Below are 22629 nucleotides of genomic sequence, written 5' to 3'. Positions count from 1 at the left end.
ATAACCGCTTTACCCCTCGCGGTGGTGCATGCTATAATCCCAGCGGTCAACAGGCTGAGGATTAGGAGTTCCAGACCCTCCTTATACAGCCTGTGTCTCAGGGGGGTAAAATTCATACTGGGAGTAGCGACTCTAGCCAGTAATGTCATTACTTTGGAGGCTGGGGCATTCATTGAGGGACCAGGGATTTAAGGACAGCCTGATTCCCTGCGGGGGTGGGGGCCCCTTTTAAAGCCCAATTGTTTAATTTTGCAGATAGAGAAACCAACTCAAGGGGCTGGAGAAATGGCTCAATGGGTAAGAGCGCCGCCTGCTCTTCCAAAGGTCCTGAGTTCAATCCCCAGCAACCACGTGGTGGCTCACAGCCATCTGTAATGTAATGTGATGCCCTCTTCTGACCTGCAGGTGTACATGCAGGCAGAACACTGTACATAGTAATAAATAAATCTTTAAAAAAAACTCAAAAATTAGGTTGTTTAGGGTCTAGGGGAGATGGTTTAGTGTATAAAGTGCTTTCTGTGTGAAGATGAAGATCCGAGTTCAGATCCCACGAGAGCGCAGCAACCACATAAAAGTCAGTAATCCCAGTGTTGAGGATACAGACAGGTGGACCCTGGGACCAGCCAGACTAGTCCAAACAGCAAGCCCCAAGTTTAATGAGATATCTCTTGGAAAACAAAGTGAAAAGTGATACCCAATGTCAGCTTCTGGTACCCGGTTGTACGTGTACAGGCACGTGAATATGTGGGGGGGGGGTGAGGGGGGATGGGACGCAGGTGCCCCCCCATTGTATGCTGCTATGACGATTCATCACATCCTCAATTTTGAGGGTTCACCCAGATATTTATGGTCAAACACTTGCCTCAGTAACTCCCCATTAGAGGGCTGGAATCCCACACACTAGCCATTTAAACAATTACACTGTTACCTTCCTGTTACGGGTAGGCACGGGATGACTAGATTCTTTACTCAGGGTCTCACAGGGCTGAAACCAATGCGTTAGCTGTGTCAGTGCCTCCTCTGAAACCTCGAGTCCTTTTCCAAGGGCATTCAGGTTGTTGGCAGAATTCAATCTTCAAACTGAGTTTGTTTGTTTCTTGTTCCTAGCCAAGAGTATGCTTGGCAGCTTAGCAGCGAGAGGGCCATGTCTTCACCACATGACCCAAGTCCATAGACTCTTTCCCAGTCCCTCGGGTCATTTCTCAAGCCAGAAGCAGAGTCTCTCTGACAAACTCACCCTCTTTTTAAAGGCCCCTCTAAAAAGCCAGGCCTGGAGGCTTAATCTCAGCACTCAGGGGGCAGAAACAGACAAATCTCTGTGAGTTGGAGGCCAGCCTGGTCTAACCAACCAAACAGAACAAAACCCCTCTAAGCGGGTAGGTGTTGATGTGCCTTATAAACCTAGCCCTTGGGAAACAGAAGGGAGAGAAGGAAAGAGAGAAGGGAGAGAGGAGAGAGGTAAGAGGAGGGTTGGCCCTTTTATATAGGCCTGGGCAGGCCACACCCCCATGGCAGGTAGGCAATGACATCACAGGTAGGCAGACTGAAACAGAATCCCAACAGGAGGATTACTTACAAGTCCTAGGCTAGCTTGGTCTACATAGTGACTTCCAGGCTGGGTAGGGAACATATGTGTTCTTCCCCCCTGCACCCCAGACAGGGTTTCTCTGTGTAGCCTTGGCTGTCCTGGACTCACTTTGTAGACCAGGCTGGCCTCGAACTCACAGAGATCTGCCAGCCTTTGCCTCCCAAGTGCTGGGATTAAAGGCGTGTGCCACCGCGTCCTAACATATATATTCTTACCATAGGGCCCTCTCCTTTTCAAGAGCAGCGAGTGTTCTTAGCTGCAGAGCCATCTCCCCAGCCCTTTGTCTGTTTTGTTTTCTTTTCTTTTATCTCTCCGCCACTCTTGGAGATTGAAACCTGTGTCTCTCACAGGCTAGGCAGGCACTTCACCACCGAGCTATAGCCCCAGTTCCTTACATTTATTTTTACTGAGATAGGGTCCCACTACCTTGCCCAGGCTGGCCTTGAACTTACTTTGTAGTCCTTCAGACTTTTCATCTGCCTGCCTCAGCTTCCCAAATAGCTGGGAGTACAGGCCTGTGTTACCAGGCACAGCAATGGCTTGCCTTCTATGGGTATTTCACATGAGGGAAATCATATCATGTGGTCTTTGCTTTATGTTTTGTTTGTTTGTTTGGGCTTCCCCTCCCCTCCCTTTGATCCTGGCTTGCACCAAATCACTCAGGCCGACCTGCAACATCAGTCTTCCTCATCTGTCTGTAAAGGCTGAGATTGCAGACATGCACCACCACATCCAGTCTTAGCTACATCTTTAAAGTCTATCTGTAGATGCTGCCACATGCTATGGTACTAAGGGTTAGGATTTCTGCACAGGAATTTTGGAAGAACACTATTTAGCCCATAACATAACATTAGCCTGTACTCATTCCTCCCCTGACATATTTCTGTTCCATGGTGTCAACATTCCAGCTGAAAAAAAATTTATTTTTTTATGATTTATTTTATTGCTATGTATATTGATGTTTTGACTGCATGTATATTTGTGTAAGGGTGTCAGATCACCCTTGAACAGGAGTTAGAGACAGTTGTGAGCTGCCATGTAGATGCTAGGAATTGAACCCAGGTCCTCTGGTCGAGCAGCCAGTGCTCTTAACTGCTGAGCCATCTCTCCAGCCCTGAAAAAAATATTTAAGCTAAATTTATTTATGGGGGTGGATGTGCCACGGCATGCGTGGAGGTCAGAGGGCAACTTTCAGTCAGTCCTCTTCTTTCACCTGGGGGGTGGAGGCTAGGATCAAACTCAGATCATTAGACTTGGAAGCAAGCACCCTTTCCACCGAGCCATCTTGTTGAGCCAATCCATTTATCACCTGATGGACAGTTAGGTTATTTCCACCGCGGGGCTCATATGAATAGTGCTCCGAATAGTCATGCTTATGTTTTAATATATTCTCATTTATCCTAGTTGTATGTGTCAGCATAATTTTCATGGTTACAGATCCCGAGCGCTTTTAGCTTGAAAACCAGTGGCAAGAAAAGGACATTTTATTGCTATCCCTTAAGGTTGTTCAGGATATTTTCACTAGCACATTTGGAAGCAGCCATGTTTACGTGTGTGTGTGTGTGTGTGTGTGTGTGTGTGTGTGTGTGTGTATACACATTTTCAGTTCTTCTGGAAATACATGTAAAACGTTATAAGAGCCATGTAGTATGTGTTTAACTTTCTGAGGGACTGTTTAATGAAAACAGCTGCTCTAAATATGAAGGTTGCACTATCAGTATAAAGATACAGAGACACACATTTACATGGAAACTGGGTCTTTGTAGTGATGTGCTGCCTGAGCCACGTCCCACTCCCTCAGCTTCCGCTCTGAAACAGGGCCCCCAGCACCTAGGTCTGTAGCTTGTGTCTCCCAGCTACCCCCTCAAGAGGTTTCCACCCTTTTCCTACCCTCTCTGAGCTCAGAGCCTGCCTCTCCCAAAGTGGCCAGTAGAGGGCAGCTCAGAGCCATTCTGCAGCAATGAATTTCTCTCTGGGAAATGTGTATCAAATCATGACTGAGAGCCCTTGGTGTCTTAAGTGACAAGGCTGCTTGCCTAGCAGATTTGAAGCCCTAGATCCAATCCCAGAACAGTAAACAAAATAACAAAATAAAACCTCCAAACCTACCACCACCAATAACAAAAGGCTGGGGGGGGGGGGAAACAAAGCAAAAAGAGATGGAAGTGAAGGAATTTTTTAAATGTTGTTATAAATTGTAGGGTTTAAAGACTATGTGGCTGGGAGCTGGTGGCACACACTTTTAATCCCAGCACTCGGGAGGCAGAGGCAGGTGGATCACTATTAGTTCGAGGCCAGCCTGGTCTACAAAGTTAGTTCAGGACAGCCAAGGTTACACAGAGAGACCCTGTCTCAAAAAGAAAAAAAAAAGAAAAAAAAAGAAGGAATATGTGTACGTGTGTGTGCATATGTATTTGTATTTAGGCATGTGTGTACCATGGCAAGAGTGTGGAAATGAGAGGCAATCTGCAGGAGTTGGCTTTCTCCTTCCGATATGTCGACCCTAGGGACTGAATTCAAATTGTCAGTGTGATAGCAAGTGCCATTACCTGACGAGCCATCTTTTTTTTTTTTTTTTTTAGCTTTTTTCTGAGACAGGGTTTTTCTGTGCTATCTTGGCTGTCCTAGACATGCTTTGTAAATCAGATTGGCCTCCAACTCACAGCGATCCGCCTGCCTCTGCCTCCCAAGTGCTGGGATTAAAGGAGTGCGCCGTCATGCCCGGCTTCTGATGAACCCTCTTGCTGGCCCAGTTCTGTTTGTTTTAAAGACAAGGTATTGCTATGTTGCCTAGATTAGCTTTGAACTCTTTAGTGCTGGAATTGCAGGTTTTGCAGGCAGGTTATGTCCCATGCCTGACAAGGGACTTATTTACTTTTAAGCTGGAGAGCAATTTTATTAGGGTTTAAAGAGAAAATCTAGGAGCAGGGCATGGTGGCGCACACCTTTAAACCCAGGACTCAGGAGGCAGAGGCAGGCAAATCTCTGAGTTTGAGGCCAACCTAGTCTACAAAGAGAGTTCCAGGACAGCGAAGGCTACACGCAGAGAAACTCTGTCTCCAAGAAACCAAAAGAAAGACCAGGGCTGACCAGGGCTGACGACATGATCCTGAGGGGGAAGAGTGCTGGCTGCTCTTGCAGAGAACCTGAGTTTGACTCGTGGCATCCACATCAGGTGGCTCACAACCCCCTGCAGCTCCAGCTCCAGCTCCAGGGCCTCAGATGATATCTTCTGGTCTCTGTAGGCACCTGCATACGTACACATGTATATGTATTTAATATTTGAAAGAAATCTCAGGGCTGAAGAGATTGTCTCAGTGTTTAAGGGTATGCACTGCTCTCACAGAAGACCTGGGTTGGGTGCCTAGCACCCATGTCAGGCAGCTCGCAAAACTGTTGTAACCCCAGCTCCTGGGGATCTGATGTCTCCGGCCTCCTCGGGGACCTGCACTCGCATTCCCGTAGTCACACAATAATGTTCGTGTGTCGAATGTGAACTACCAAGTTCAGTTGGAAGGTGATGTCAGATTGTGCCTTGTTAGCGCAGACACAACTGTTATTCTGAGAATAGCAAACCTCTGCTAATCTTCAACAGCAACTAAGACTTTGTTAAAATGCGTATTCCCAGTCTCTCAGTAGACTCGGCTTTTATTTTTTCAGTAATGGGAACCAAACCCGGGATCTCATAGCTAGGTGAGGGGTTTTTTGGTTTTTTTTTGTTTTTTGTTTTTACAAGACAAGGTTTCTCTATGTAGGCCTGACTGTCCTGAACTCACCTGGCCCAGGGGAGTATTTTACCATTGAGCTGTATCCTAGGCCTCCTCCTGAGACAAGTAAAGTCTGAGGGTTTGGATTCAATCCAGGCCGATGCCTCAGATGATGTTTCTCCAGTTATTATTTTTAAAATTAAGCTGAGAATGGTGGAATGTGCCTTTGATCCCTGTACTTGGGAGGCAGAGGCAGGGAGATCTCTGTGAATTCGAGACCAGCCTGCTCTATATGTGCAGTTCTAGGATAACTCTGGCTACATAGCAAGACACTGTCTCAAGTTTTAAATTACATTTATTTTGTGTGGGGGTGGACATGCACATGTTATGGCGTGGGTGGAGGTCAGAGCACAAACTGAGATAGCTCTCTCTTTCCACCATGAGGTTCCAGGGATTGAACTCAGGTCAGTAGGCTTGGATGCAGACCTTTTCCCCCAATGAGCCATCTCGCCTGGTCTCAGGCAATTGTTTACAAGAGCCAAGATAGCTTAGTATCTTCTTTCTTCCCTCCACGATCTTGGATTTATTTTGCAGCTAAGAAGGCTGAGGCCCAGAGAAGAAATAACTTGCCTCAAGTCACAGGCTAAATTTCTCTAAAGCCTCTGATTGACACATCAGAAAGACTTGCTAATGTTGTTAATTTACCAGTACGGCCTAAAAATGTTTATTATTAGGCCTATAATTATTATTCCGGCAGTATAACCTGCTAACAATCAATCAAGACACAGACACCTGTTATATTTTAAAATAGCCTTAGTTAACCTGGGGCAGGGCAGATATTAATACCCTAAACTACTTCCCATAGTACTGCTATCCTACCCTAAATTGTTATCCCACACCTGCACTAATCCCATGCCATCTGCTTCTAATAATTTCCATCAGGCTGCCTTCCATCTATAATTCCAAATACTTGCTAATGTTCTTCATCTGGGCCAAATCTCCATCCATGCCGGCCAGGGGCTTCTCCTGTGCCTAACCCATGCTGGCACAACCTTCTCTCTGTTCCTCCAATCTCTCTTCCTCCCAAGATTCTCTCTGTCTCTCCAAGTGTGAGGAACCTTAGCCACGCCTATGTCATTTGCCCTGCCCAGGTGTGATGGCTTTTTATTAATTAGCATCAAAATACACCAGACCAACCCCCAACATGCTAACACACCCAGAGCGTGAGCCCTCCGTGTAGGGCTGGGCGTTCTGATAAGAGGCGCCTTGACAAGTACTTCTTATTTCTTCTCCCTAGTTTTCTTTTCTTTTTTTATTTATTTACTTTATTTATTGCATATGAGTGCTTTATCTGCAGAAGAGGGCACCAGATCTCATCATAGATGGTTGTAGGCACCGTGTCGCTTCTGGGAATTGAACTCAGGACCTCTGGAAGAGCAGGCCGCGCTCTTAACCACTGAGCCATCTCTCCAGCCCCCTTCTCCCTACTTTTCACTAGAGGTCATGAGAAAACTTATGAGCTTGTTACTTACAGCTTCAGTAACAAAGTACCCGAGACTGATACCTTAAAATGCAAAGAAGCAGGGTGTAGCCCAAAACACCTTTAATCCCAGCGGGAGGCAGAGGCAGGAGGATCTCTTGGAGTTCAAGGCCAGGCTGATCTGCAATAAGACTGAAATCACCGCAGGGCTGCGCACCCTGAGTCTCTGGGGAAGACTCTTCCCCATGTCTTCCTCAACTTCTACGCTTTGCTCACAGTCCTCTGACGCCTTGGCGTGCTGATGCATATCACTCAGTCTTCTATCTCCCATCAGCTTTATATTATTTGTCTTCTCTCTGTGTATCTGTTTGTGTATCTCTTCTCTTTAGGACCAAAGCTTAATGTTGTTATTGTTATTGTTATTATTATTATTGTTGTTATTATTATTATTATTATTATTATTATTATTATTATTATTATTACTGCTGCTACTGCTACTACTACTATTTGGTTTCTTTTTAAAGATTTATTTATTTATTACTGTGTATATAGTGCTCTGCCTGCACATACACCTGCAGGCCAGAAGAGGGCATCAGATCACGTTATAGATGGCTGTGAGCCACCATGTGGTTGCCGGGAATTGAACTCAGGACCTCTGAGAAAAGGAGTCAGTGCCCTTAACCTCTGAGCCATCTCTCTGGCCCTACTATTTTTTTTTTTTTTGAGACAGGGTTTCTATGAGTAGCCCTGGTTGTCCTGGACTCACTTTGTAGACCAGGCTGGCCTCGAACTCACAGAGATTTGCCTGTCTCTGCCTCCCGAGTGCTGGGATTAAATGCTGTGACACCACAGCGAAGATTTTATTATTTTTCATTTTGACTATCTGAATAGGTGTTTGTGCACATGAATGCTGGTGCCCTCAGAGGTCACAGGTACTGGATCCTTCCCTGTAGAGCTGGAGATACGGGCAACTGTGAGCAAGAACAGTACATACTCAACTGCTGAGCTATTTCTCCAGCCCCAGGACCACATTTTAGAGTATGTATGACTTTGTTTTTTTGTTTTTTGTTTGTTTGTTTTTTGGTTTTTCGAGACAGGGTTTCTTTGTGTAGCCTTGACTGTCCTGGACTCACTTTGTAGACCAGGCTGGCCTCTAACTCACAGCGATCCACCTGCCTCTGCCTCCCAAGTGCTGGGATTAAAGACGTGTGCCACCACGCCCAGCATGACTTTGTTTTTAGTAGTTAATTAACTGTTGTGCTATGGATTGGACTGGTGTCAAGAACTTTTCTGTTGCTGTGAAGAGGCACAGTGGCTAAGGCAATTTAGGAAAGAAAGCTTTTTTTTTTTTTTTTTGAGACAGGGTCTCTCTATGTTAGCCTTGGCTATCCTGGACTTGCTTTGTAGGCAGGCTGGCCTTGAACTCACATCAATCCACCTGCCTCTGCTTCCCAAGTGCTGGGATTAAAGATGTATGCCACCACACCCAGCTCACATTTTAAAAAAAGATTTATTACGTATACAGTGCTCTGCCTGCATGTACACCTGCATGTCAGAAGAGGGCATTAGATCACATTGTAGCAACCATGTGGTTGCTAGGAACTGAACTCAGGATCTCTAGAAGAGCAGTCAGTACTCTTAACCTCTGAGCCATCTCTTCAGCCCCCTCCCCACTCCAAAGAAAGCATTTAGTTGTGGACTTGTTTACATTTTCAGATGTGTCTATGATCATCATGGCTAAGAGCATAGCAACAGGCAAGCAGACATGGCACTCAGGTATTAGCTGAGATCTTATATTTGATCCACAATCCCAGGCCGGAGAGAAAGGAGAGTGGGAGACTGGAAAAATGACACGGACTTTTGTTTTTGTTTTGTTTTTTGGTTTTTCAAGACAGGGTTTCTCTATGTTATCTTGGCCGTCCTGGACTCGCTTTGTAGACCAGGCTGGCCTCAAACTCACAGCGATCTGCCTGCCTCTGCCTCCTGAGTGCTAGGATTAAAGGCGTGGGCCACCATGCCAGGCTAATGATATGACTTTTGAAAACTCAAAGTCTACCCCTAGTGAAGTGACACATCCCTGCCCTGGCCCTGCTCCCCTCCAACAAAGCCACAGCTCTTAATCCTTCTAAATAGTTCCACTGACTGGGGACAAAGTATTCAAATATATGAGCCTATGGGAGCCATTCTCTTTCAAGCCCCCAGGGACCCAAGGTCTTGTGCATTCTATGCAAGACCTCTACTACTGAACAACTCCAGACCAACTCTCTCTCTCTCTCTCTCTCTCTCTCTCTCTCTCTCTCTCTCTCTCTCTCTCTCTCTCTCTCTCTCCTTGGCACTAGGCCCAGACAGGTCAGTGTTCTACCACTGAGCTGTATCTTTAGCCTTCTTTTTTGCCTTTATTGAGACAATTTTTCACTAAGTTGTCTTTGCTGGCCTTGAACTCACACTAGCATAGGCTAATCTTAACCTTATGATGCTTTGCCTCAATTTGTGGAGTTGCTGGGATTCCAAGACTTGTACCACTAGTCCCAGCTACCTCACAATCTCTTAATTTATATCTTTAAATGTGTGTTACCACTTACTTGAAGGAGGATCGTTTCTCCTTCCAGCATCTGGACATCAGGAATCAAACTCAGGCTTGGCAACAGATATCATTACCTGATGAATCATCTTCAAGGCCCTTAACGTGAAAAGACTGAGTTTCCTGATTAGGTCATAGCCACAGTTACCATGGGCTAGGCATTTAACATGGCTTTTGGGAGCTGGAGAGGTGGCTCACTGGTTAAGCGAACATGCTGCTCTTGGTAGAAGACCTGGGTTCAATTTCCAGCACCATCGTTGTGGTTCACAATGATCTATAACTCCAGCAAATGATCTATAAGTTCCAGCAAAGTTAACACCCTCTTCTATCCTTCATGGGCACCAGATGTGCATGTGGTATGCATAGATGCACACAAAATAAATAAATCTAAAACTAAAAATCCATGTTTTAGCCAGGCATGGTGATGCACGCCTTTAATTCCAGCTCTTGGAAGACAGAGGCAGGTGGATCAGTCTGAGTTCGAGGCCAGCCTGGTCCACAGAGCAAGTCCAGGACAGCCAAGGCTACACAGAGAGACTCTGTCTTGACAAAACAAAGCCAGGTGGTGGTGGGGCAGGCCTTTAATCCCAGTACTCAGGATTTGTTTGTTTGTTTGTTTGTTTTTGAGACAAGGTTTCTCTGTGTAGCCTTGACTGTCCTAGACTCACTCTGTAGACCAGGCTGGCCTCCAACTCACAGTGATCCTCCTGCCTCTGCCTCCCGAGTGCAGGGATTAAAGGCATGTCCCACCAAGCCCGGCCCAAGAAACCTTGTCTTGAAAAACCAAGCAACCAAACAAACAAAAAACAAAAAAGAAAGAAAGAAAAAGAATAGAAAAGAAAGACCACAAAACAAAACAAAGTCCATGTCTATTTGACCGGGACAAGAGGACCCACGGGCCCAGCTTGGTAGAGTTAGTAGCAGATCTGGCACTATCTATGGGGCTGGGCAGTTGTGAACTTTAAAACATTATTATTATTGCTGTTGTTGTTGTTAATTGTTGGGGTGGCTGTGGGTATATGCTACATGTGTGCAGGTGCCGGCAGAGGACAGAGGAGCTTGTGAATACCCCGCAGCTGGCCTGCATGGGTGCTGGGAACTGAATTCCGGTCCTCGCAAACCGCTAGGCCCTGTCCCCGGCCCCAGGTATGGACTTTATGTGACAGAATAAGAGTTGAAAAACCCGGCTCCGCCAGCCATATTCTAATGGCTTAAGAGTCAGGAACTGGTCAGAGTGCAAAGCAGGTGGGAGTCAGTCCCTCAGAGGCGTATGCTTTTAGCAGGATGACTGCCAGGCCAGCCAAAGATCACACTGATTGGGGGGCTTGGGGGGGGGGGCGCATAGTTATAACTGCTCTAAGAGCTTCAATCCTGTGGCAGAAGTTTATTTCCTTCCTCTCTCTCCAACTCTTTAATTGAAATTTTATCTTAATACATTTATTTGTATTTATTTTAGGTATATGAGTGCTTTGCCTGCATATAAGTACATTGTGAGCATGCATGATACCCATGGGGGCCAAAAGATGGCACTAGATCCCCTGGCACTGGGGTTAAGGATGGTTGTAAACTGCCATGCAGGAGCTGGGATCTGAACCCAGGTCCTCTACAGCAGCAGGACATGCTCTTATGTGCTGAGCCATCTTCTCAGCCCTATATATTTTTAAAGAACACTTTTAAGTGATGTGTATATGGTGATGGTGGAGAGGCCATGTGTGTGTGCATGTGTATGTACATGTATGCACATGTGCATGTGTATGCAGTTGTCTGCAGAGCCCAAAGGAGGGCATCGGACCCTCTGGAGCTGGAGTTACCAGGCCATTATCACTTGCCTTGTGTGTCTTCTGCGAGGGCAGTGAGCTACTTTCCCCCCTCTGCCCTCCACCCCCACCTTCTTCAGTTACTCCCGTCTGACACTTGTATGTATTCTAATATCCAAGTGAAATAAAGGGGATTAGATTGTCCCTGTTGGTTAGAACAATGACAAAAACTGGGTCAAGTAATGAGGTTGGGAAAATAGAAGACAAAGGTTGAAGGTGAGCGTGTATCTGGTGTCTTCTCTAGAAAGTGAATACACTTTGGCACATTTATGCCCAATGTACGGCAGCTCCTGAAGCCTATGGAATGCAAGGCCCCCCACCCCCTGCCGTTTGGTCCTTAAGAGGGTGTCACTCCTGGAATGCTGGAAAGGCAGGCCAGGATCAATGCTCAGAAGGCCCACCTTATGCTGCCCTGAATGGTTGTAAGGTGCTTACTCTTGACAGCTCTAAGGCAATGCCCCCCTCCATGCCCATGCCCAGAGTTTCAGCTCTTACCTCTCTGTAGCTTTCAAGCTCCAATGGCTCTTTTCACACCTACATCCCACCCTCCCCCAAGACAAGGGTTCTCTGTGTAGCCCTGGCTGTGCTAGAACTCACTCTGTAGACCAGGCTGGCCTCGAACTCAGAGATCTGCCTGCCTCTGCCTCCCGATGCTGGGATTAAAGATGTGTGCTAGAGCCAGGCATAGTGGCACATGCCTTTAATCCCAGCACTTGGGAGGCAGAGGCAGGTGGATTCATATGAGTTTGAGGCCAGCCTGGTCTACAAAGTGAGTCCAGGACAACCAAGGCTACACAAAGAAAAGCCTGTCTCAAAAAAAAAAAAAAAAAAAAAAAAAAAAAAAAAAAAAGAGTATACTGCCCCTGCCTGGCTTACTTTTTCATTTTAAAAAGCATTAAAAAAAATTTTTTTTGCTAGCCTACTATTGTAGAAAATAAAAATGTTTAAAAGCCTATAATGATTATTATTTTTATTTTTTATTTTTGTTTGTTTGGGTTTTTTTGGTATTTCTTATTTTTGTTTTTTTTCCTAAGTGTGTAGGAAGTACAGGCAAGCCGCTTCCAATACAAAAAAAAATTTCAGACAGTTTGCTGCCTGGACAGTCACCCAAAAATCTTATCTTGTTGGAGCATCATCTTCAGCCTTCTGGCCCATAAGCAGGAACTAAGAAGGACCTACTTACCCCGCCTTGGCAGAGGGAGGCAGTCTCAACTTAGCCTGCATCCAAGTCTTGTCCACTTTCAGACAGCATTCTGTCTGTGGTTGAATGGGGCCATTTGCTCATTGCCTAGCTTGCCATCTTTAAAGCTATCTCTTGATGGAAATTCTTCAATGGTCATCATTTTCTTTGAGGTAGGTTGGGGGTGCTGCCAGGAGTTGACATATCTCATTGTTGAAGAGGCCTTAAAATAATAAAAACATCTTAAATGTTTTTATTCTGTAAGTCTCTGAGGGTTTTGAAGACCTTCTACCTACTTATTTATATTTGTATAGTGTTGAATCATTATCTATCTATAGAATCATGTCTATCTGTCTGTCTTAAATCTGAACAGACAAATTTTGCTTGTTCTAGCTATTTACTATTTATTTAACCAAGGATGCATATTTCTGTGATAGACTAGTATCTGGCACGATCATGAATTTGATTGACTAACCATTACCTTGTATTACTTAATTATCCCAGACAGTTCGTAATAACAGCCTTAAATGACTGGGAATAAACCTTGCATTTCTATATGAGTTGTGAAGGTCTAATACCTTATACAAGAGTTGAAACATGCATATAGATATGTGTGTATCAACATTATTTTAAAATTTATATCAATATTCAGAATTCTATACTAATGTAACCAAAAATAACCTTATTGAAGAATAACAGTTGAAGCTCTAAGTTGAAACACAAATTCAATACCCTATATCCTCCTTTCTTTCTTTCTTTCTTTCTTTCTTTCTTTCTTTCTTTCTCTTTCCAAGACGGGGTCTCTCTGTGTAGCCTTGGCTGTCCTGGACTCACATTGCAGATCAGGCTGGCCTCGAACTCATAGAGATCTGTCTGTCTCGGCCTCCCAAGTGCTGGGATTAAAGGCGTGTGCCACCACCTCCCAGATCTTTCTTTCTTTCTTTCTGTTTTTGTTTTTCGAGACAGGGTCTGTGTAGCCTTGGCTGTCCTGAACTCACTTTGCAGACCAGGCTGGCCTCGAACTCACAGCAATCCACCTGCCTCTGCCTCCCGTGTGCTGGGATTAAAAGTGTGCTCAATCACGCCCGTCTCCTTTCTTTTGAACCCCTTTCTCCTTACTTAAGAAAGATAGAGAAAGGGGAAGAGAGAAATCCTTGAGTGTAAGTTCTTACACCTCCTGCCTCCACCCCTAGATTCTGGTATTACAGGCATGTGCCACCATCACAAGCTTATACGGTGCTGGGAACTGAAAGCGAGGCTTTACGCATGCTAGGCAAATACCTTACAAGCTGAATTACATCCCCAGCCCAGTTTTCATTCTTTCCATGCTTCTTGCTCCATCTCTGAGCGGGGCCAACAAACACCACTGAATCCCTCAGCCCTCCCTAGAAATTCCTCAAGAGCTGGATTAGTGGCACACCTGTAAGCCCAGCACTCAGGAGGCTGCGGCAGGAGGACCACTTTCTGGCCAGCCTGCACTCCACAGCAAGACCTCCTCTAAAAATCAATCAATCAATCAATCAATCAATCAGGAGGGGGTGGTGGTGGTGCAGGGCAATGAATGACAGTCTGGATGACGGGACTCAGTGATCCAAAACACAAGCAGAGATATTGAAAGGAGAGAAGAGGCCTCCCCAAGGAGCCCCTCCATCAGCTGCAGAAACCCATGTCCTCGCCAGCAGGATTTATTTCAAGGTTCTGCAAGCAGAGTGCCTTACAAATGTATTCTCTCCCCTCTCCTTTCCAGAGGTGCTAAGTTCCATGGGGTGGCGTCTGCTCTGAAGGTCCTGAGCTGCATGCTGCACAGCTCCCGGCCTTCCAGCACGCAGCATACCCCCACCCCCTCCAGACTTGGATTTGGGCTGAGAGGCATCTGAGGCTGTTATCTCTCAACACACAGCTGTGCAGGGCTGGAGGCAGCAGCTTATCAGGGAGCCTGCAGTGATTCACAGCCCAGGCTTCTCTGCTGAATAGTAATTTCCAGCAGTGGATTTGTGCTGTTTCCCTCCTCCCCCTCTCCCAAGGGTGTGCTGTCCTTTTGCAGAGAGAGGGCAGTGAAGGGGAGCTCCTCCTCATGGGGCTTTGTGCCTGCCTTCTGGGCAAGTACAGGGAGGAGGGTGCAAGGTTAGAACCTTAGCATGGTCTGCCAGCCTTGGCAGGCTGCCGCCTCCAGCTCATCAGTGCTCTCTCTCTCTCTCTCTCCCCTCCCAGAAAAGCAGGGATACTGCTTCCTCTCCCTTTGTGGGGATGCAACAGGGACACAGACCGCCGCCCACTCTACCACAAGTCCCTTTGCCGACATTTTGACGCTGCCCAGTCTCTGTGTCTGACCTTGAAGACTCCAAAGGCTAATAGGGCTGCAGGCAAGCGCGCCAAAGAGGTCTCTGCACAGACGAGTGGCTAAGGAAAAATAAAATAGAACAAAACTGGGGACGGAGCCATTTTCATGTTTGTTTTATTGGAAGCAAGACTCCAGCAGGACTCAGAGGAGGCAGCATGGCAAGTTTTGTCCTGGGTCCTCTCTCTGCCACCATGCAAGGCGGGCGAGGCGGCGGGGATGCTAAGAGGAAAGAAAGCTAAAAGAGAATTGTTAGGGGGTGGGTGGGCAGAATAGGGTCCCGACATTTTCAACTTGGCCACGCTCAAGGAATCAGCTTTACAGCTCCTGCTCTCGGTGAACAGCAAGGATGACTTCAAGAGCCTCAACAGTCAGCCTTCATGCATGCTGGGTGTTTTTAACAACTGGGTCCCCAAGAAGGCTCAAGAGTCCCACTACCCACCATACGTCCCTAAAAAAAAAAAGGTGGGGGTGGAGTTCCGTGGCTTCTGGCAACACGCCCCACAAAGTTTCCTTGGACTTCGGGGATCCTCTCTTGTCATTCCTGAGCTCCCTCTCCGGTCGCTCTGGGATCCGCGTTGTCGTTCTGAGGACCTGTATCCAGGAACACGGGCCCCTTAAACCCCAGATATGAAAGGTTCATACAGATGTAAGGGTGCTGAGGATCTAAGATCCAGTAGGTCTAGGTGGCTCAGAGCCAGGAGCTCTCAGGCAGTCTGCTCCTCGTTCTTAGCCTCTGGCTCAGGCAGAGACCGCTTAGCAGTGCCTTCTCCCGCAGCAGAGTCACCGAGGCTCCTCTTGGACGTCGACACCGTAGGAGGGGACGAAGGACTAGGACTGAGGTTCGGAGGCTGGTAGCCAAGTTGCCGTGGATCCAGTGCGTCCTTTGAAAGTAGTATGGCGAGGCTCGGTACATTCTTAAGTACACTGAGACTGGCGGCCGGATCGCCAGGTGTCTGACCCCGCGTGGGCCCAGGCGGGAGGCTCTGCCACACCTCGCGCACGCTCCGGTAGCGCAGCCGCGTGACCTGGTGTAAGCCCGCCAGGCGGCGCTTGAGGATCTCGGCGCACGTGACGGTCTTGGTGGTGGCCCGGCCGCAGCCGCTGAAGACGATGGCGCGCGTGGCTGGCTGCGCCATGCTGGTGGTGGCGAAGGCCAGCAGGTTGCGGATCTTACTGCCCTCCTTGACCCGCATGTGTACAGCGCCGGGCGCCAGATCTGCGAAAGGGCCAGAGCTCGAACTGCCACCCTCATCACCTTCCCCCGCCGGCGCCTCCTCCGAGCGCACCTTACGGAAGTTCTCCATGCGCCGTCGTCGCTGGGATCGCAGGTTTTGCCATGGGGCCGCCTCAAGCCCGGGACTGCATGGCTGCAGGTCGCTCCGGGCGAGGGCTAGGCAGGGGTTGGGACGCCGGCACCGAGTGGAAGCTGGAGGGTGGGCTGGGAACGCGCAGTCTTCAGCTCAGACTTCTACGGGGTAGTACTGATCACTCTGTGCCCTCGGCGCCTTGTGCTCCGCGCCTTTAGTAAAAGCTCCGCCTGGGAACCGGAGAAGCCCCGCCCCTTAGCCCAGGCCCCGCCCCAACTCTGCGTGACACGTCCGAGTCCCAGCCCCTCCAGCCTTTGGGCTCAGGCGCTGGTGCTTAGCGGCTGCGGTCACAGCGCCAGGGGTGATTTGGGAGGCGAAGTTCTCCGAAGTCACCATCAGTTCTCCCTGAACCAGCCCTCATGCAGGAGCAACCTAAATAAAAACCACACTGGAGTTGCAAAGGTCAATTCAAGCTTGGTCCCCGAGCCTGGCAGGCTTCCAACTCAAGGGCATCCCTAGACCCCTCCTAGGTAAGAGATTTCCTCTTGGGGCCTCGCTCCTCCAGCTCTTCAGGGACCCTCCTCCCTTCCTCTTCCTATATTCTTGCCTCAAGGACAGTGCATGGTCAGCAGAGCGTGGGAGGCGTTGGCTGCGGCTACGCGCCGCGCCTTCCCTGGGCTCAGACCGCTACGTCGTGGCACGATCCTTGTGTAGTTGCTAAGAGAGAAGTAGTTTCAGCCTTCCCCTCTCTTGACCAGATCTCCAGGTTCCCGGCACCCACCCACCCCCCAACCCCCTAAAAGGCAGGAAGTGATGCGCTGAGCCCGCCTAAAGTGAATGGGGAAAGAGGAGACCATTTTTCCAAGGCTTAAGTTTTTTTTTTGTTTGTTTGTTTGTTTTCGAGACAGGGTTTCTCTGCGCCTTGGCTTTCCTGTACTCGCTTTGAGGACCACGCTAAGGCTTAACTTCTCATATTCATGCCTGAAAATCCTTTATTAGAGCCGGATGCATTTTTATGTGCCCGGCTCCGGGCCCTGCTAAAGCAGATTCCTCACTTCCGATCCCAGGCAGAATTCCTTGTCAGTCTGCTTTGGCCCCTAGAAATCCAGTGGGTTGATTTTGCTAAAAGGAAACCGAAAGAAGGCAGGGTTTAAGAGATGGGAGGCTGGATGGATGGATGCCTTTAGGGATTGTTGAGAGTACCAGGTACCTGGACACTCTGGAAACTCCACAGAATCTAAGGAGGGCTTGGGGCTCTGCTGGTGAGATGAGGCTAGCTAGGGACAAAGGACTGATAGGCGGAAAGATCCTTCTAACCCTGGCCTGAGACCATGCCCTCAAGTCTCCAAACCGGCTTTCCGCAGAATGCAGGGAGCCAGACAGACCCGTTACAAGCGCGGAGGGCTCTAGCGAGCAGCTGACCCTTAAAGTATCAGTATGCTAGGCAAGATCGTGCCCGGACTTCAGACTAGGGGTAAGGCTCCCCTGCCCTCTTCTTCCTCTTAGCTATTTGTGACAGGGTTTATATCTCATCTTTTCTTGGAGGGTGGCTGCAGCACCTGGACTTTTTTCAACTCAAGTGTGAGTGACTGACTGACTCTAATCTCCTGCTCACGCCCTAGGAGTGTGCCTGGAACCGGAACTCTGGCCTGCACCCAACTCTTGCAGGATTCCCAGCAGGGGTGGGGGAGCAGGTTCTGGAGGCAAAGCCTTGGGAAGGCACCAAGACCGTGCCTTCCCACCTGGGCAAGTGGTGGGACTTGAAACCGGCAGTTTTGGATCGGCCTGAGGAAAAGTTCCAGAAAGACTAGAAGCTGTGTAGGAATGTGCTGGTTAGAAAAGATGCGAGCTCTGTGTCCCTGGGAGTATGCAAGCCTGGGCTAAACAACTTGGGGAGGATGTGGACAGCATCCTGGAGGCTGCGGGTTTGTTCCATGAGGATTGGGTGGTTAACGCCTCTACCCAAGCTGGCCTTCAAAGACACCCCTCCCCCCCAGTACCACCACCCTCTGCCAAAGACTCCCCCATTCACTTTATTCCGGAGTCTGTGGCGGGAGAACGCAGAAAAGGCCTGCTTTCCCCGCCCGCGCTTCCTTTCCCGCTCCCTCTGCAGCACTTAAAATGTAAATGCACATCGTGATTAGCCGCGGGGTCGCTAATTACAGCTGAAGCCATTCATTACGCTGTCAGCTCGCTCGGTCGCCTGCCGGCTGTGCGCTCCCTCCCGACCGGGGAGGGGTTGCGGGGGGGGGGGGAGGGCGGGAGGTGATGGTGAAAAGGCTACGGGGACAGCGCGGTAACCGCTGCCGGGAACTGGCAGAGCGGCGGTGAGCTGAAGAAACCGGTTGGGCCGTGAAGAAACCGTGGTGAGAGAGAAGGGAGAAACGCGGGAGGCTGGAAGGAAGAGGAATAAGAAGTGAGGATGAAGAGGAAGGGATATGTAAGAGGAGAAACTAGGATGGGAAGGAAGGCCGAAGGAGAAAGCGAAATATGGGGTAGGAACCTTCTGGAAGGGGACAGACGACCGAGGGAGGAGAGAGAAGGTTCCATTTGGGGAAAGTGGGTAAATAAAGGTACTATCTTTGCTGCACACGACGACATCATGGTTAGGAAGGCAGTCAGGACCGTATAACTGAAAAAGCTGGGTGCCCGCCAAACCCTGCAGATACGTTTGCATATGTAAATGAATTTTTAAATACCTACAAGGAAACTGCACACTGGCATCTGTTACCTCTGCAGCTACATCCAGATTTTGTTGCTCTCTTTAAGGAAAGGATTACAAAATACGAATAGGAAATTAAGCCACCCTAAAGTCTTGGAAGAGCCTGTGTAATTGAGGTACTGACCTGGCAGGCCAAGCTTCGTTAGCCTCTTTCTGCCTCTTGTGACCTTGGACAATTGACTTAACCCTTGTGCCTTGGTTTGTCACCTGTAAAAGGAGAGTAATTATAGTAACTTGGCCTGCTGTGCCCCTGAGTTCTTGGGACATATGAGCTGATACTACTTTTCATAAGTTGTGATTAAAATAAAAGTTTTTAAGTGCAAAAGGAGGGGGTGGGAATATAATTCGGTTGGTCAGAGTGCTGCCTAGTATGCACAACGCCCTAGGTTTGATTCCTCAGCTCCACAGAAACTAGGTATGTTGCTGTGTGCTTGTAATCCACGCACTAAGAAGGTGGCGTTAGGAGAATCAGAAGCCTAAGGTTTTCCTTAGCAATATAGCAAATTCCAGCCATCCTAGGCTACATTTTAATATTTTTTTTAATTGAAAGCTGGGCGTGGTGGCACATGTCTTTAATCCCAGCACTCGGGACACGGAGGCAGACAGATCTCTGTGAGTTGGAGGCCAGCCTGGTCTACAAAGCAAGCACAGGGCAGCCAGCGCTATTAAAAAACAAACAAACAAACAAACAAAAAACCCTGTCTCAAAAAAAGAAATTAAAAGCCAGGTGTGGTGGTGCACACCTATAATCCCAGCACTCGGGAGGGAGGCAGAGGCAGGTGGAGCACTGTGAGTTCAAGCCCAGCCTGGTCTACAAAGCGGGTCCAGGACAGCCAAGGCTACACAGAGAAACCCTGTCTCAAAAAACAAAAAACAAACAAAAAAAGAAATTAAAAATTAAAAAATTGAAGAAGGCAGATAAGGGGAAACAAAGCTGGTGTGGAAAAAATAGAGGTAGAGAAAGCCTTAGATATAGCAGTTTACCTAATATGGAGTCTAAGCGAGGTGCCTTGGACCAACCTGTGCTTTGCAAAGGCCCTTGCCAGCCAGCACAGCCTCCTCTGCCTTAGCAAAGCAGAAGCAGGTATGTTTCTGTGAGTTCAAGGTCAGCTTCATTGATATAGAGTTCCAGGTCAGCCAGGGCTACACAGTGAAATCATGTCCAGAAAAAAGATTTAGGAAAGGAATATTTATTTTTTAAAAATTTTTATTTATTTATGTATTTATTTATTTATTTTGGTTTTTCAAGACAGGGTTTCTCTGTGTGGCCTTGGCTGTCCTGAATTCACTTTATAGACCAGACTGTCCTCGAACTCATAGCAATCCACCTGCCTCTGCCTCCCGAGTCCTTTTTCCATTTTTAAACACACATACCCGCCCAGGATTTGGCTCTCTCCTCCTACCATGTGAGTTCCAGGGGATCAAACTCAGATCTAGCACTTGACACACTGGGCCATTTCTTTGGCCCCTAAAAGTTAAATGACTTGAGCCGCTCAGGAAAGGGATGGGTTGAAAGCCAAGTGTAGTCGTTCATGCTTGTAATTCCAAAGAGAAGTCAGGGGGACCAGGAATGTCAAGGCCAGTCTCTCAAGTCTGGCATGCAGCAGACCCTACCTCAAACAAGCAAGAACTGGGGCCTTAGAAGATGGCTGTGTTAAGAGCCCTTGCTACTCTTTGAAGATTTGAGTTCGGTTCCCAGCACCCATGTAAAGGGGCTCACACTACTTGTGACTCTGAAGCTTCTGGCCTCTGTGAACACTTGCACACATGTACACACAAACAGAAACACATAAATAAAACTAAAAATGTATTTATTTTTGGTTTTTCAAGACAGGGTTTCTCTGTGTAGCCTTGGCTGTCCTGGACTCACTTTGTAGACCAGGCTGGCCTCGAACTCACAGAGATCTGCCTGCCGCTGCCTCCCGAGTCCTGGGATTAAAGGTGTGCACCACCACTGCCCGACTGTAAAATATTTTTTTAAATGAGCAAAAATTTTATTTATTCATTTCTTGTATTTGAAGTACTCCTCAATGACATCCTCGGCCTGAGATTCTTTGCCATAGTCCTTACCCACTACACACTGCAACCCAGCACTTTCCGTGGCTTTCCCTCTCGATCGATTTTACAGAGGCCTACCCACTCCCCCAGTTTCTTCTTGTCATCAACCTTAACCAGGTTGATCTGGTGCTCAGCACACCGTGCCTAAAATAATTTTTTTGATAAAGTGTCTTTTTACTTAACTCTGACTGTCCTGAAGCTCACTATGTAGACCAGGCTGGCCTCAACACATAGAGGCCTCTGCCTCTGCTTCCTGAGGGTTGGGATTAAAGGCAGGTGTCCCACACCCAGCTAAGGGTTTTTTTGTTTAAGAAAGGTATGGGTTGGCTTTGTGGAGAGAGAAGGTTTTTATGGTGAAGAAAATGGACTGGATATCTGCTATTGTTTAAAAAAAAAAAAAGCCCCCAAATTTAACAGCTTAAAAGCATTATCGTTAGCCGGGCGTGGTGGCGCACGCCTTTAATCCCAGCACTCGGGAGGCAGAAGCGGGCGGATTGCTGTGAGTTCGAGGCCAGCCTGGTCTACAAAGTGAGTCCAGGACAGCCAAGGCTAACACAGAGAGACCCTGTCTCGAAAAACCAAAAAAAAAAAAAAAAAAAAAAGCATTAGCGTTTAACTGGGTGTGGTGGTGCTGGCTTTTAATCCCAGCAGAGGCAGAGGCAGAAGCAGGTGGATCACTGTGAGTTTAAGGCCAGCCTGGTCTACAGAGCAGTCCAGGACAGCCAAGGCTACACTTGGCTGCACTCAGCCTGTTATCTAGGTGGAGTGCTCCTCTGGTAGCCCCCTCATGATCCATCAGAGAAGAATGGGGGCAGGAAAGAAAGAGGGCAGTGTCCATTGGTTAGTTAGGGGGCATCTTAGCCTGCATTTAAGGAGAATTAGCTCCCTTCTTGAAGGGAAGGCACAAAGAATCTGCGCATATTCCAAAACACCAAGAGATCTGGAATATACAAGAAGCAGATTTAAGGGAAAAGGGGAGCAGAAATTAATGTGCGGAAGCAAAGGTGTGGAAGGGTACCAGCTCTGAACCAGGAGAGCTCAGTTTGTTTTCTGACGTACAGAGATTCATTTCTGGGGCCTCAGGAGGATTCCAGGTACCAGAGCTCTATCGGTTGAACAGTGCCAGAGTGATGTCCTAGAGGCAGAGGTGGGCCTGGAAGAGGGCCAGAGGCTCTGTCCTGATGGAAGTCCAGGAATTTCCTTGGCCTGGGCTGTGGCGTCCCAAGCTTAGAGGCAGTGCCTAGATTCTGCTCTCAATTCCCAAATGGCTAGGATCGCAGGCATCACACCAGATTTGATTTGGTCCTGGGGTGGAATTTAGAGTTCCGTGAGTGCTAGGCAGGCGCTCTACGAACTGGGCCACATCTCCAGCCCATATGGAGCCTCTTTGTTCCTTAGTTGCCTCCCCGGTAAAATAGGGGACCATGTCAGGTAAGATGATTATGCCTGTAACCCCAACACTGGTGCCGAAGCAAGTGGATTTCCAGGTCTAGAGCAATACCAGAAACAGAGCAAGTTTGAGGCCAGGGTTGGTATCCACAGTAGGACTGCATCTCAAAACACAGTAACAGTGAACTCCTGTGGGCTGGAGAGATGGCTCAGCTCTTATACTGGCTGTTCTTCCAGAGAACCTGGGCTCAGTTTCGCAGCACCTACATGGCAGTTCACTACTGTCTGTAACTAATCCTAAGAGATCCAGTGCCCTCTTCTGCCTTCTGAAGACACATATGTGGTGCACAGACATACATACAGGCAAAGCATCCATACATACACAAAATAAAACAAATAAAATACATCGAAAATTTAAAAACAAGCCGGGGGGCGGGGGGGGGGGGTGGCGCCCGCCTT

The 22629-nt window shown here is 48.0% G+C and overlaps 1 protein-coding gene and 1 long non-coding RNA gene across 2 annotated transcripts in view; one reads left to right on the top strand and one right to left on the bottom strand.

The window, feature by feature from the left end:
* LOC311598108 overlaps positions 1 to 22629 on the top strand; it is a 49711-nt gene that overhangs the window by 16481 nt on the left and 10601 nt on the right. The window lies entirely within an intron of this gene.
* Positions 14792 to 16693, bottom strand: RPP25 (ribonuclease P/MRP subunit p25). Its single transcript, XM_084782977.1, has one exon. It carries the CDS (start codon positions 15996 to 15998, stop codon positions 15399 to 15401), a length of 600 nt encoding a protein of 199 aa, XP_084639103.1. The 5' UTR covers positions 15999 to 16693; the 3' UTR covers positions 14792 to 15398.

The sequence above is a fragment of the Acomys minous genome (genome assembly GCF_964271855.1).
Source record: "Acomys minous genome assembly, chromosome: 5".
Taxonomy (NCBI): Eukaryota; Metazoa; Chordata; class Mammalia; order Rodentia; family Muridae; genus Acomys; species Acomys minous.
The sequence above is the reverse complement of the archived record's forward strand: the minus strand, read 5'-3'. Positions and strand labels throughout refer to the sequence as shown.

Bases quoted from the DNA above. Each gene is read 5' to 3' on its own strand.
- RPP25 (XM_084782977.1), bottom strand. From the start codon at position 15,998: ATGGAGAACTTCCGTAAGGTGCGCTCGGAGGAGGCGCCGGCGGGGGAA.